This window comes from Pongo pygmaeus, chromosome 5, assembly GCF_028885625.2.
Source record: "Pongo pygmaeus isolate AG05252 chromosome 5, NHGRI_mPonPyg2-v2.0_pri, whole genome shotgun sequence".
Classification (NCBI taxonomy): Eukaryota; Metazoa; Chordata; class Mammalia; order Primates; family Hominidae; genus Pongo; species Pongo pygmaeus.
Window position 1 is genome coordinate 109224698 of NC_072378.2, and position 12882 is coordinate 109237579.

The following is a 12882-nucleotide window of genomic DNA, read 5'->3' on the forward strand; positions in this document are numbered from 1 at the left end:
CTGACTGTGAGGACGCCTCCTTGTATATGTTTTTGTCTTTGTGTCTGCCTAGTAGACAGACACAAAGACAAGTAGGAAATACCATTCATTGAATAATTGCTGAATTCACACTTATTGGAGATTTAAAATGCTGTAGACAGACACAAAGGCAAATAAGTACCATTTATTGAGTGATTGCTGAATTCACACTTAAAAGTTTTTGAGCTAAGGAAGGACCTGACCTGAGATTCTCATTAGGAATATTCACTGCATTTGACAGGTTGAAGGGGAGAAATGTAAGTTAGGGAGACCAAAAGGCAAGAAGATGTGAAGTCCTGAGCCATGGGTGCAGCTGTGGGGATGAGCAGGAGGGATGGGTGTGAGCAGCATTGTTGGAATGCATGCAGCACACAGGCTTGGGGTGAGTCCCTGGACAAGACTGAAGATTCCTACCAGTTTGCCACCCTCAAATGCACACCCTTCAAACTTATCTTACACCTGCTACCATGCTTCCCTCCAGCCTCAGAGTGTGAAGTGTTCCTCTTCCCAGTCAAGTTCAATGCCTCCCACCAACATTCTCGATCCATGTCCTTTTCTGAGGACTTGATTCATTGGTTATCTTCTTTCCCTACTGCACTTTCAATCTTTTTCTCCATTACCTCTTTCCACTTACAGGTACTTCCCACATTCCACTTATGTGCAGGCTAGATCGTTTTCATCCTCTCCAGAAAGCTTAACTGAATCCTATGTGCTTCTCTGGCCAGTACCCTAATTATGACCTTTCTTTCTTATTCAGGCTTATTGAAAGGATGTTCTTTAACCCCCTAGCTCTATATCCTTTAATTGTAATGTAGCTTGCTCTTCCACTATACCCCTGAAACTGCTCTCACTAGAGTCAGCAATGACCTCTCAATTGTTAAATCCAGGGAACATTATTAAGATGTTATATTTGACTACTTTCCTTCATTTAATGCTGTTGGTCACTCCCTTGTCCTCAATACTCTTCTTCCTCTGCTTCTGTGACTCCTTTCTCTCCTGGATCTCTTCTACATCTTTGATTCTTCCTTCTCAATTTCCTGGAGTTGGGGACCTCTTCTCCACCCATCTCTAACATGATGGTGTTTTCCTGGATCCTCTTTTTAGAACTCCTATTCTCTCCTTTCATATTCTCCCTTGGTGGTCTCATCGACTCTTGAAGTTTAAAACCTCCAATATACTGTCAACTTTCAAATCTACATCTCTTCATGGAACCTCTCTCCCAAGCCCCAAACTAGAGTATCTAAATGCTTCACAGATAGTGTTTGGATATCCCACAAACACCTCAACTCAGTATCAAAAGGCAACTCATTCTTCTCCCATCTAATTCTCTAGTATTTCTACTCTTGGTTAAGGTAGCACCACCCGAGTAGTAATACAGGATTTTTTTTTTTTTTTTTTTGAGATGGAGTTTTGCTTGTGTCGCCCAGGCTGGGGTGCAATGGTGCAATCTTGGCTTACTGCAACCTCCGCCTCCCAGGTACAAGTGATCCTCCTGCCTCAGCCTCCCAAGTAGCTGGAATTACAGGCACACGTCACCATGTCTGGCTAATTTTTGTATTTTTAGTAGAGACGGGGTTTCACCATGTCAGCCAGGCTGGTCTGGAACTCCTGAACTCAGGTGATCCACCTGCCTTGGCCTCCCAAAGTGCTGGGATTACAGGTATGAGCCACCACGCCCAGCCGTCAGTCAGGATTAAAATGTGGGTGTTGTCCTCAACTCCTCTGGCTTTCTTACTTTAGATCAATCAAGCACTACCTCTTGCCAATATCACACTCTGCATATATGGCCCCTCTTCTCCATCCTCACTGCCTTAGTTCAAATTCTCATTTTCTCACTTGTGTGACTGTAATGGCCTTCTAAGTGGCCTCCATCCCTCTGGGTCCATGCCTTGCACCACTACCTCTGCCCTCAACCATATCTATCCTCCACACAGTGGCCAGAGAAGCTATGCCTCCTTGATTAAATCCCTTCAGTGGCTTCTTGTAGACCAAAGAGCAAAACTCAACCTCCTTAGCTAGGCATGCAAGACCTTCACTTCCTGACCCCAGCCCTCTATTCTGTCACTTCTCCTGCCCTCTGTTTGAAGTATCCTAAACATTTTGTGCTATTTCATGTCTCTCTGCTTCTACTCATATTTCTCAGAAAATTTTAACCTTACTTTACCTCATCCCACCCTCCCATTTTATTTTTTTGCCTCCAAGATTCAACTCAGTCATTGTATCTTCTAGGATGTGTTCATGACTCTTGGCTAAAATGCATTTTGTGACTACTTCATTATAAAATGGTATACTGTAATACACACACATTGCTTCTCTTACAAGTGTGAAACAACAAGAGGACTGATGACATAATAAGGAGGAATAAATGATGGAGACAATGAAAGAGTGCAGGGGAAGAAAGGGAAGGGAGTAAGAAAGGAAAGAGATGGAGAGCAAATTGTGCACTGCCACCAAAGCCAAAGGAAGAGAACATTTCAAGAAAGAAAAAGTCACCAAAGATGTACAGATGACAAATAAGCATGAAAAGATGTTCAACACTGTTAGTCGTTAGCAAAATGCAAACTGAAACCCTATTGAGAAACCTCTACATGCCCTTTAGAATGGTTAAAATGTAAAAGACTGACCATCTGAGTGTTGGCAAGGTTGTGGAGGACCTGGGCCTCTCACACACTGCTAATGGAAATGCAAAACGGTGCAACCACCTTGGGAAACAGTTTGGCAGTTTCTTAAAAAAATTGAATATATACTTACCATATGATCCAGCCTTCCTCTCCTAGGCATTTAACCAAGAGAAATGAAAGCACACATCTATACAAACATTTTTACACAAAATGTTTATAGCAGTTTTATTCATAATAGCCAAGAACTGGAAAGAATCCAAATGCCAATCAACAAGTGAATGGATAAACAAATTGTAGTGTATCCATACAACAGAATAGTACTACTCAGCAACACAAAGAGGTAAAATATTTATATCCACAATAATATGAAGACAAAAAAGGGCACATAATGCATGATTCCATGCATATTAAATTCTAGGAAATGCATTCTCATCTATAGTTACAGAAAGCCAAGCAGTGATTGCTTAAGGAAGGGGTAAGGTGGGAAGGGTGGCTATGGTCATAATTTGATTGTGATGATGGTTACACAGTTGAGTACATATGCCAAAGCTAATCCAATTGAATGCTTTAAATATGTGTTGTTTATTGAATGTCAATTATGTATCAATAAAGCTATTATTTTTAGAAGAAGAAGGAATCCAATAGATTTGAATGTAGAGTGAAAACTCAGAGGGTAGGGATAAAAATGAGGCTGCAAAACTTGCTGACTCTGAGAGCAGTTCTGCTAATGAAGTCAGAGTGAAAGCTAGAGTGCCAGAGTAAAGAGCAAGAAGAGGCTGATAGACATGTAGAAGGAGGGTGTGTTTATTGCTCTTGTATTAGTCTGCCAGGGCTGCCATAACAAAATACCATGGACTAAGAGGTAGAAATTTATTTTCTCCCAGTTCTGGAGGCTGGAGGTCTGAGATCAGGGTGCCAGAATTGTTGTTTTCTGGTGAGGGCTCTCTTTCTGGCTTGTACATGGTTGCCTTACACTGTGTGTTCACACTAAAGGACGGACGGGTAGGAAGCAAGTGAAGGAGAGCCCCGGTGTCTCTTCCTCTTTTATAAGCACAGCACCATGTCAGACTAAGGCCCTACCCTTACGACCTCATTTCAACTTTATTACTTCCCAAAAGCCCCATCTCCAAACACTATCACTTTGGGGTTAGAACTTCAACATATGAGTTTTGGAGGGACACAAACATTCAGGCCATAGTAGCTCTTTAAGAATTGAGGAAGAAACTTGAAAGGGTAGGAAGATTAAAGAATAAAAAAAAAGGTGAACACATTTCTAGGAAGAGACTTGGACAAGAGGAAGCAACTGAGGATAGAGATGAGTATGAATACTGGGCATGGTTGGAATGGAGAGTGTAGGTGGGGGGTCAGGGAGTTAGTGATTTAATTCAACAGCTTCTGTGCCCCAGGCAGGCAGTAAGCTAGGTGATAGAAATAGGTGGACTCATGGAGTCCTCTCACTGCCCCATGTGGTGGGGGGGCGGGGGCATTACCTTCTTTTTCTGGGTGAGGAAATAGGTTCTGAGAAGTTAAGAAAAAGAGACAAGATGAGCAGCTCAGTGTCAGCACCAGGATCTGATTGCAGAGCGTGTGCTTTCTTCCCTCTCTCCTCACTCATGACCTTGTAAGACCTCCCCAGTCCCCTGAGCTAGCAGATGCTCCTATTTCCAAGAGACTGGGATACCTCAAGGGTCTTCAGAAAAAAATCTGGTTGAAAACTTTAGATTTTTTTTTACCTAGGATCTTTTTTCTTTTTCTCCTTATGTCTCCTATGGTAATTCTGCTATGGGTAACTCCTTGTGTCTTTCACTGAAGAATGATCTTTCCTTCAAAGCTTTAACCTTTTTCTTTTAGTTAGTAGTTTAGAAAAATATAAATGAGTTCCATCCAACATGCCCTACAGCTCCATAGCCAATGGAGCTGGAATATTGGAAGACATGAATTTCCCTTTTATTTCCCCATACCTCATTCCCTTCTCCCTCCTTCTCCCCTTTTTCTCCTTCTCCCTTCTCCCTCCCTTCTTTGTCATTATGTTGTGCATGGTGGCATATAAAGCCCACCTCCATCTGCCTAGGTGCCCTGTGGGAACTTTTCAGATCTTGTAGCCGTGAAAACTATTATTGGTATTCCTTGAAAGACCACTATATACAGAGCACACTATCTAGCCACTTTGTAGAATGGAGATTTTTTTCTCAGAGCACTTTAGACAACTGCACTCTCTTCTGAAAATAATCACACTTAGTGCCTCACCTCTTAATTGTGCAATGTGGTATCTCTCCTCCTCCACTCCACTCTTTTCCCTTTCCGTCTCCTCCCCTCCTCTTCTCTTCTTTCTGCTCCCCTGTCACATGTACCCAGGCCTTTACATGTGTTGGGGATCAGTTGTGGCTGTGAGATCATTTTACAGCAGTGCTTCAGGACTTATATGCCCAAAAATTTAATTTACTTTGGTTTAAAATATTTTAGGAAATAAGTTCAGATCTGAGAAATCATGGTGGAATGGGCCCAACCAGAAGAAGATATTCCAGAATTGTGAATGGCATAGACAGCTCGCTGATAGCCCCAACTCCAAAAGTCCCAGATACCCTTACTCATTCTCCAGAAAGATTTCAGGCTACCAAAAGGTACTGTACCTGGTGAGATGGAAGGAGGGATACTGCTTAGAATAACAAAAGTGTCCTCTTTTAAGTCAATTAATAAATAGTATTGGGGGGATTGAAGGAATCTAAACTCTCAGAGTGACTAGCATCTTATATAAAGACCTTGTATGAATACTGAGAGGGCTCAGCTCCTTCCAATATACTCCAGTCAATAAAGAACAGTGAACAGTTCCTCATTTTAACCCCTTCTCTTTCTCCTCCCCCTTCTCTTTTCTCTTTCACTTCCCTTCTTCTCTCTCTGTATATTTTTCAGACTCCAAAGAGTGTATATCACAAGGAAGGCCTTTCCAAATTCTCCAAATCTATTTAAATTGAGAAGCACAGAACTGTCCTATTTTTTTTTTTAGACGGAGTCTCGCTCTGTCACCAGGCTGGAGTGCAGTTGCACGATCTCGGCTCACTGCAACCTCCACCTCCCGGATTCAAGTGATTCTCCTGCCTCAGCCTCTCTAGTAGCTGGGATAATACGCACGCGCCACCATGCCCAGCTAAATTTTTTGTATTTTTATTAGAGACTGGGTTTCACCATGTTGGCCAGGATGGTCTTGATCTCCTGACCTCATGATCCACCAGCCTAGGCCTCCCAAAGTGCTGGGATTATAGGCGTGAGCCACTGCACCTGGCCTTTTTTTTTTTTTTTTTTTTTTTTTTTATGATGAAGTCTTGCTCTGTCACCCAGTCTGGAAAGCTGGAGTGCAGTGGCCTGATGTCAGTGCACTGCATCCTCTGCCTCCCATGTTCAGATAATTCTCCTGCCTTAGCCTCCCGGGTAGCTGGGACTACAGGCATGCACCATCACACCTGGCTAATTTTTGTATTTTTAGTAGAGATGGGGTTTCACCATGTTGGCCAGGCTGGTCTTGAACTCCTGACCTCAAGTAATCTGCCCACCTCAGCCTCCTAAAGGGCTGTGATTACAGGCATGAGCCACCGTGGCCAGCCTGTCCTCACTGTTCTAACAAAGTTTCTAACGTTGCTTAGAATAATAGGGTGGTGAATTATTATCAGAGAGGCACGACCTCTCCAGAGACATGTCTATAAATCAGAGATGCCCTATTCTGTCTGGATCTCTCTTCACCAAGACAGAGAAAGAGAGACATTCATACTCTATAGTATGAATTACTTTGTAATACTCTGTATGATACTCTGTCTGAATACTCTGTAAATCATACTCTGTAGTATGATTAGTCTGAGTATTTTATCGGGGCCTACCAATGACACTGTAATTGAATTCTGGCAAATTTAGAATAAAAAATAATAACAGGCAAAGCAACTCTACTACTCAAGATGCTGTTAATCTGACACATGGCCAGAGTTCAAGTGCATTAAAGTCCACATTTCCAATGTGTGGATGGAAGATTTAAGACCAATGTGTCTAGTCAAGAGGACCTTTGGGAGGCCACTTCAATCTAAATATCCCTACAGTCAAGTCGAGGAGAATGCAAAGGGAGATGGGTAGTACAAATACTGGACTTAGGACTGAGAAAGGACTGCTGAAGCATGCTTCAGGCACAGGGGGTCCCCAAGCAGGATGGTGACATATCTGCATCCCTGGTGAATAATCAGAAACACCTGAAGCAGGCAAGAACCATGGAGGCACAGCCACCTGCCCTCCTGCTGCAATGCCCAGTATACACATTGTCTTTCTGATCCATGTCCATATACCTCCTGCCTTGGGCTCCCATGTTTCTGTTCACTTGTCAGGGCTCCAGAGGCCTTTGTGTCTATTCACCTGGAAAAGGTGGGGCTGCGGGACATGATGCTGAACACCTTCCTCCTGAGGAAACAAACCATGGCCGACAGAATGAAGAGCGCTGTGAGTGTGTAGTGAGAAATGCTGCCTAAAGCTCTGGTCCTCTTTTGTATTTGAGCAAATGAAAATTCTTCACTTGGAATCTGTTGATCTGATGCTTTCAACCTATTTGGCTAGGACCATTGAAAATATATTGTAAAGAAGTGAAAAGGGAAGTTCAATAAGAAGTAGAAAGGAATCAGTTTAAGTGGATTACAGTCATGCTTTAAAAATGTATGCATTTTCCCAATGCCACATTTTGTTTTGTCACTTTCTAAATGAACTAGTTTCAGCACCTGCACTGGAACATTAGCCTACTCTTGAGTGACCCACAGGGGTTCGGGGATTAGACAAGGTAAACAATGGCTCTTACCCATCTGATCACCTGATAACCATCTGGTTATCTTGGTTTTTCAGACACTACCACTATGTTTGTATTTAAAGTTTTTATATTAGGCTAATGTATTGAAAAATACTAAAACTCAAAACTTTAATCAGTAAAAATTATTCCTTAATTTTGTGAATAGCATTTCATTATTAATTTTTTGTTGAGAAAATCATTATGGTAATACATGTTATTTAGGAGGAGAATGACAAGATTTATAATTCTAGGCTTTCTTCCCTACTTGTGACTTTAAAGGAAAGACTTAAATTTACCTAATCTAGTTCTACAGATGGGATATGACGAGGGCCAGCAATTACTGCTCAGCAATAATAGAAGCAAAGGGTCCCTTCTAATAAGCAATTCTCAAAAAATATTGACCAAGTGGAAAAAATATAATCATTCATGAACTGCCCTTCAGGATTATTCAGCACCTATCAGATCAGAAAGAGCTCAGGCAATATAATTACCTGTATTAATTTTGTCAGGGTCTGGGGACTACTTACTGGCTAATAAGTTAACCTGTTGCTGTTCCATGGATGCTGGCAGAAGGCACACAAGACTCCTTTGTCAGAGACAAAGAATTTTATTATGCACAGCAGAGTAGGCAATGTGATCTTCATGTTCGTGTCAGTCCCACGGGGACAGTGTGGAGGAGCCTACATGCAGGTAGTGGCTTGTGTCACAGGTGAAAAGCACTGAGCTTGGGGAACCCACCTCTTTTATCATAAGCCTGCTCTTTTTCCTGGAAGGAGACATTACCTTATCACTCAAGATTGCTCTCTGCAAACACAACCCTGAGAAATGGTTGTGAGGTAAAGTGTGGTCAGGGCCTTGCATCCTTGGCATACTCAGCAAGATCGGTAGGAGCGGGAGAGAGACACAGGAGTGCCTCCCAACAAGCTTAACCCAGAAAGAATGTCTCAGCTCTGTAGCCTTTTCCTGCTTGAAGTCTGCTTTAAGTTTGTACACATGTACTAGGGTGGGGAGTTCTTATAGCCAATTGTCTACTAAAACTATCATTCTCCTTTATCACAGGATGAAATTGGAAAAGTCAAGAGAGATGTTATAGTTGAATATTGTCAGAAGTAAGTATAGTATATGTGAATAACACATGCTGATTTCTGTGACTCTAAATGTAATAACTAGCAGTTTTACTGGGTAAAACTAAGTTAAACTGTCCTTTGACATGCATAGAAGCATTGGAAGTGAAGGATAGGGGTCGTTATGAAGGGGTTCATGCCTCTGCCTTCAGGCAATAGCCACCTGACCCAAATGGAAATTCCTTCTTGATAGAAGTACTCTTTTCTCTTTGAAAAGTCCTCCAGGGACGTAGATTCTGGAGCTTCTGTAAGAGGTGGAAGAATTTGGATTCTCCTTCTGGACATCCTCTCTTCTGACTTTCAGATTTAACCACCGCATGCCTCACTATGCCCTTTGGGGTCAGATCATGGCATACTGCAATAGCCTGAGAGATCTTCTGGAAGATTTTCCTACCATCAGGGACACCTTTTTCATGGTAGGGCAACCACAAGAGAAGAAGGGGTTGAGGGACTCCAAGGAGGGCCTCAAGGCTGACCCCAGGTGCGTAATTTGCTTCAGTGTTTATTACTCTCCTTCCCTGGTGCTACTTCTCCCTGGGGAGAGGCATGCTAAGTTTAATATTAAACCTTTGCTCCCTTTACTGCACTTGACCTTGATCTTCTTGTCCAAAAGGGCAAAAGGAAGAGTTAATACTCCAAGAATAAGAGTATCTTTGTATTTGAACCCAGAAGGGGTTCTTTGTTTATAGGCTGTTTGACTGCTTTTTCAATCTCTTCGTCTAATGACGGAGGAAATTGAAGAAGCAGCTCTCTGAAGTTAAACATGTTATGATTCTTGGTGCTAAGTTATCTAGAGCATGATTCCAAGGAATAGGACTGCTGAAGAAATACTTTATGCAAAGGGGCCATTTTTAAGACTGCTCAGGACATGGCAAACAGGAATCATCCCAAGCCAGAGTTAACTAGAGATGAAGAGACAGAGTTGAGGAGTGAGGGCCATAGAGGAAAGAGGTCCTCGTCTCATTCATAAAATAAGGGGTTGAGTTAGAATGAAGATAAGAAATAAGGTTTATTCTAAATGTCAGTTCAAACAATGCATTAGTGGCCCTGCTGAGGATTCTGAGGCATCTCAAGTTTGTGAGAGTAATTGTAATTGATTGGCAATGTCTGCCATGCTCAAGGAAAGGCAGAAAGGTAATTTCCATGCTATGGGTTTGCCATCCTTGACTAGAAGAGCCCATAAAATTCTATAATCCTACTTAATTCTGCAAAGGCTGTAATGTACTGTGTTTGGTTTAGCAAAGACACCCCTGTCCCGGTAGAGGAGGAGCCAAGGGGAGCCCTCTTCCTAAGCAGGAAGTCCCTTGAGGCTTCCATTCCCTTCATGACCCAGAGGAGACTGGAGTCTGGGGCCTAGGGTGACACTTCAATCCACTCCAGGAGAAGCTGCATTTGCTGATGAACAGAGAGAGGATGCTAACATTAATTGAGCCCTTACTTTTTGACAGGTAGAGCCACTGTCATCCCATACAGCTACTTTGTGCAAATTAGAAGGCAGCACCCTTCCTCTGGGCAGGTGTGGTCTCATCCCAGAGAAAAGCCTCTAGCAAGTAGAGTACAGGTTGGATCTTGGCCATCGCTTGTTGCCTCAGGGTACAACCTGAACAACAGTATATGGCAGCCTTGGTATCAAGTGCTGGTCCTTCCCCAGCAATGGGAAATAGGTAATTACAATACACTGTGATAAAGAATAAAGTAAAATAAATGTTTAATGAAAGCACCCACCAAGAAACAGTATTATCCGAAGGATTGGGTTGATGGGGATGGGGAGCAAAAAAGGCTCCAGGGAAGAGGGGATGCTTAATGTGGGTCTTGAATGACAACTAGTGCTCCAGGGAGACAGGGAAAAGAAATTCAGCTCAAGCTGGGAGAATCACATGTGCAAAGGAACAGAGGTGTGAGACAGCATGTGGACTTGTGCGGGACTCATATCCAGAGTATCTGAGGGCAGCAATGGGAAGTAGAATGTATCAAAGGGTGAGGAAAGAGCCAGAAGTCTGTGTTTGTCCTTCAGGTCATTGGGAGAAGTGGAGCAAGATGATTGTCAGTGACATTATGTAGGAAGCTACTAAAATTGTACAGACAAGAGATGGTTAGAAGGTGAAATCAGCTAGGCCAGCTGAGGGAGACGGAGGAATCTAGGATGTCACTCAGAATCTCTGGCTTTGGGTGGATGAAAAGATAGCAGTGCCATTATTGTTTAATGGACACAGACTTTCAGTTTTGGAAGACGAAAAAGTCCTGGAGATGGATGGTAGCAATAGTTGCACAACACTGTGAATGTACTCAGTTCCACAGAACTATACACTTAAAAATGGCTAAAATGGCTGAGAGGTGGGCCCTGGGGTGGCCAGCTGGGCTCGGAGCCGAGCGGGGTCAGGATAGACAGAGACGTGCTGACCACCCTGAAGATCCTCATCATCGGTGAGAGTGGGGTGGGCCAGTTCAGCCTCCTCTTAAGGCTCACAGATGATACTTTCAATCCAGAACTTGCAGCAACAATAATATGATTAGCAAACAGTATGATTAGAATGTATGCCAGGTGAAACAAAGGGATCACTGTCATAGAAGTTGCCTCAAATTCCAGCTGTCTGGAAAGCAATGTAAAGTGGACCACCTGCCACAAAAAATATACTCAGTGAGCGCCAAGCAAGTTTTGGGGACTTCCCAAAACCAACGAAAACTTCAACTAAAAGTAGAATTTCAAAGTACTGTAATTTAGTTAGAAACCAACCCCTCAAATCAAACATGAACATCAATGTCTGTACTGAACAGCCTCATGTGGTGGACACAAGATTTGTGTTATCGACCTGAATGTTACCAAGGATTCACGATTTCTGGCATCCATCGGTTTTATTTATTTATTTATTTATTTACTTACTTATTTATTTATTTTGAGACAGAGTTTCGTTCTTGTTGCCCAAGCTGGAGTGTGATGGTGCAATCTTGGCTCACTGCAACCTCTACCTCCTGGGTTCAAGCAATTCTTCTGCCTCAGCCTCTGGAATAGCTGAGATTATAGGCATGCGCCACCATGCCTGGCTAATTTTTTTTAAATTTTTAATAGAAACAGGGTTTCACCATGTTAGCCAGGCTGGTCTCGAACTCCTGACCTCAGGTGATCCACCTGCCTCGGCCTCCCAAAGTGCTGGGACAGGTATGAGCCACCATGCCCGGCCCCAACAGTGTTATTTAAGAAAGTTGGATTGGCCAGGCGCAGTGGCTCATGCCTGTAATCTCAACACGTTGGGAAGCCAAGGCAGGTGGATCACCTGAGGTCAGGAGTTCGAGACCAGCCTGCCCAACATGGTGAAACCCTGTCTCTACTAAAAATGCAAAAATTAGCTTGGCATGGTTGCGGGCACCTGTAATCCCAGCTACTAGGGAGGCTGAGGCAAGAGAATCGCTTGAACCTGGGAGGCGGAGGTTGCAGTGAGCCGAGATCGCACCACTGCACTGCAGCCTGGGTAACACAGCGAGATTCGCCTTAAAAAAAAAAAAAAAAAAGAAAGAAAGAAAGAAAGTCAGATTAAGTACCAAATGCAGTAGAGCAAACTCAGCTGTGAGGCAAGGACCCCATCAAGTAATCATGCAGTCCTTTTGTTAGGGTTCTCAGAGCAAGTCTTCCTCATCCCTCCCACATTCTCCTGACCTCCCTGTAAACCTGAACTACCAGGTACCTCAATTTTCTTCAAGGCCAGACTGTTCTTAACGTTGCTAAATTGGTTGAGGGAATGGGTGGGCCATCTTGCTCTGCACGTTGTCCTCAGGGTGCTCTTCAGGCAGTTCAGCAGCCACATGGCTTTGGCCTGCAGGAGTAACTGGCCCATTACCTAGGCCAGTTACATCCCAAGATGTGTCCTCCAAAGAAGCCGATCAGACAGAGGGATGCTCACTGTGGTTGTAGCTCAGGTCGAACGTTTTGTCCACTTGCCAGACATCCAGGAACGGGTTGGGGGACACACAGAGCCTCTTGTACCTCACGCACACCTGCTCATACTGGATCTGGCTTCCGTTTCCCTGTGCCACACGTAGATCCTGCACCGTGCTGTCCAATTTACTGACTTCGCAAAGATGTCGGGTTCCAGCAGTGGGTTGCTGTGGGAGCCCACCAGAATCCAGGTGAAATTGGCCTGAGTGCACTTTCTGGAGTTGGAGAGGCGGTAGGAATCGTTGGTGGTGAAACAGCTCTGCACAAAGGGTCTCTCCGCCTTGGCCGGGCTCCGCCCCGGGGTGCACTGCTCCTCCAGATCTTCCTCTTCGTTCTTGGGCAGGTGAAGGAAGCCGGCGCCCACCACGGTCGTCAGCA

At 43.7% G+C, this 12882-nt stretch overlaps 1 protein-coding gene across 1 annotated transcript in view; it reads left to right on the plus strand.

The window, feature by feature from the left end:
- Nucleotides 1-12882, plus strand: part of LOC129039097 (uncharacterized) — a 46485-nt gene that overhangs the window by 15502 nt on the left and 18101 nt on the right. The window contains exons 5-8 of the mRNA XM_063667063.1: nucleotides 5103-5260; nucleotides 7001-7112; nucleotides 8509-8558; nucleotides 8878-9054. Of these exons, the coding sequence (XP_063523133.1) occupies nucleotides 5103-5260; nucleotides 7001-7112; nucleotides 8509-8558; nucleotides 8878-9054 (497 nt within the window). The remainder of the gene's footprint in view (nucleotides 1-5102; nucleotides 5261-7000; nucleotides 7113-8508; nucleotides 8559-8877; nucleotides 9055-12882) is intronic.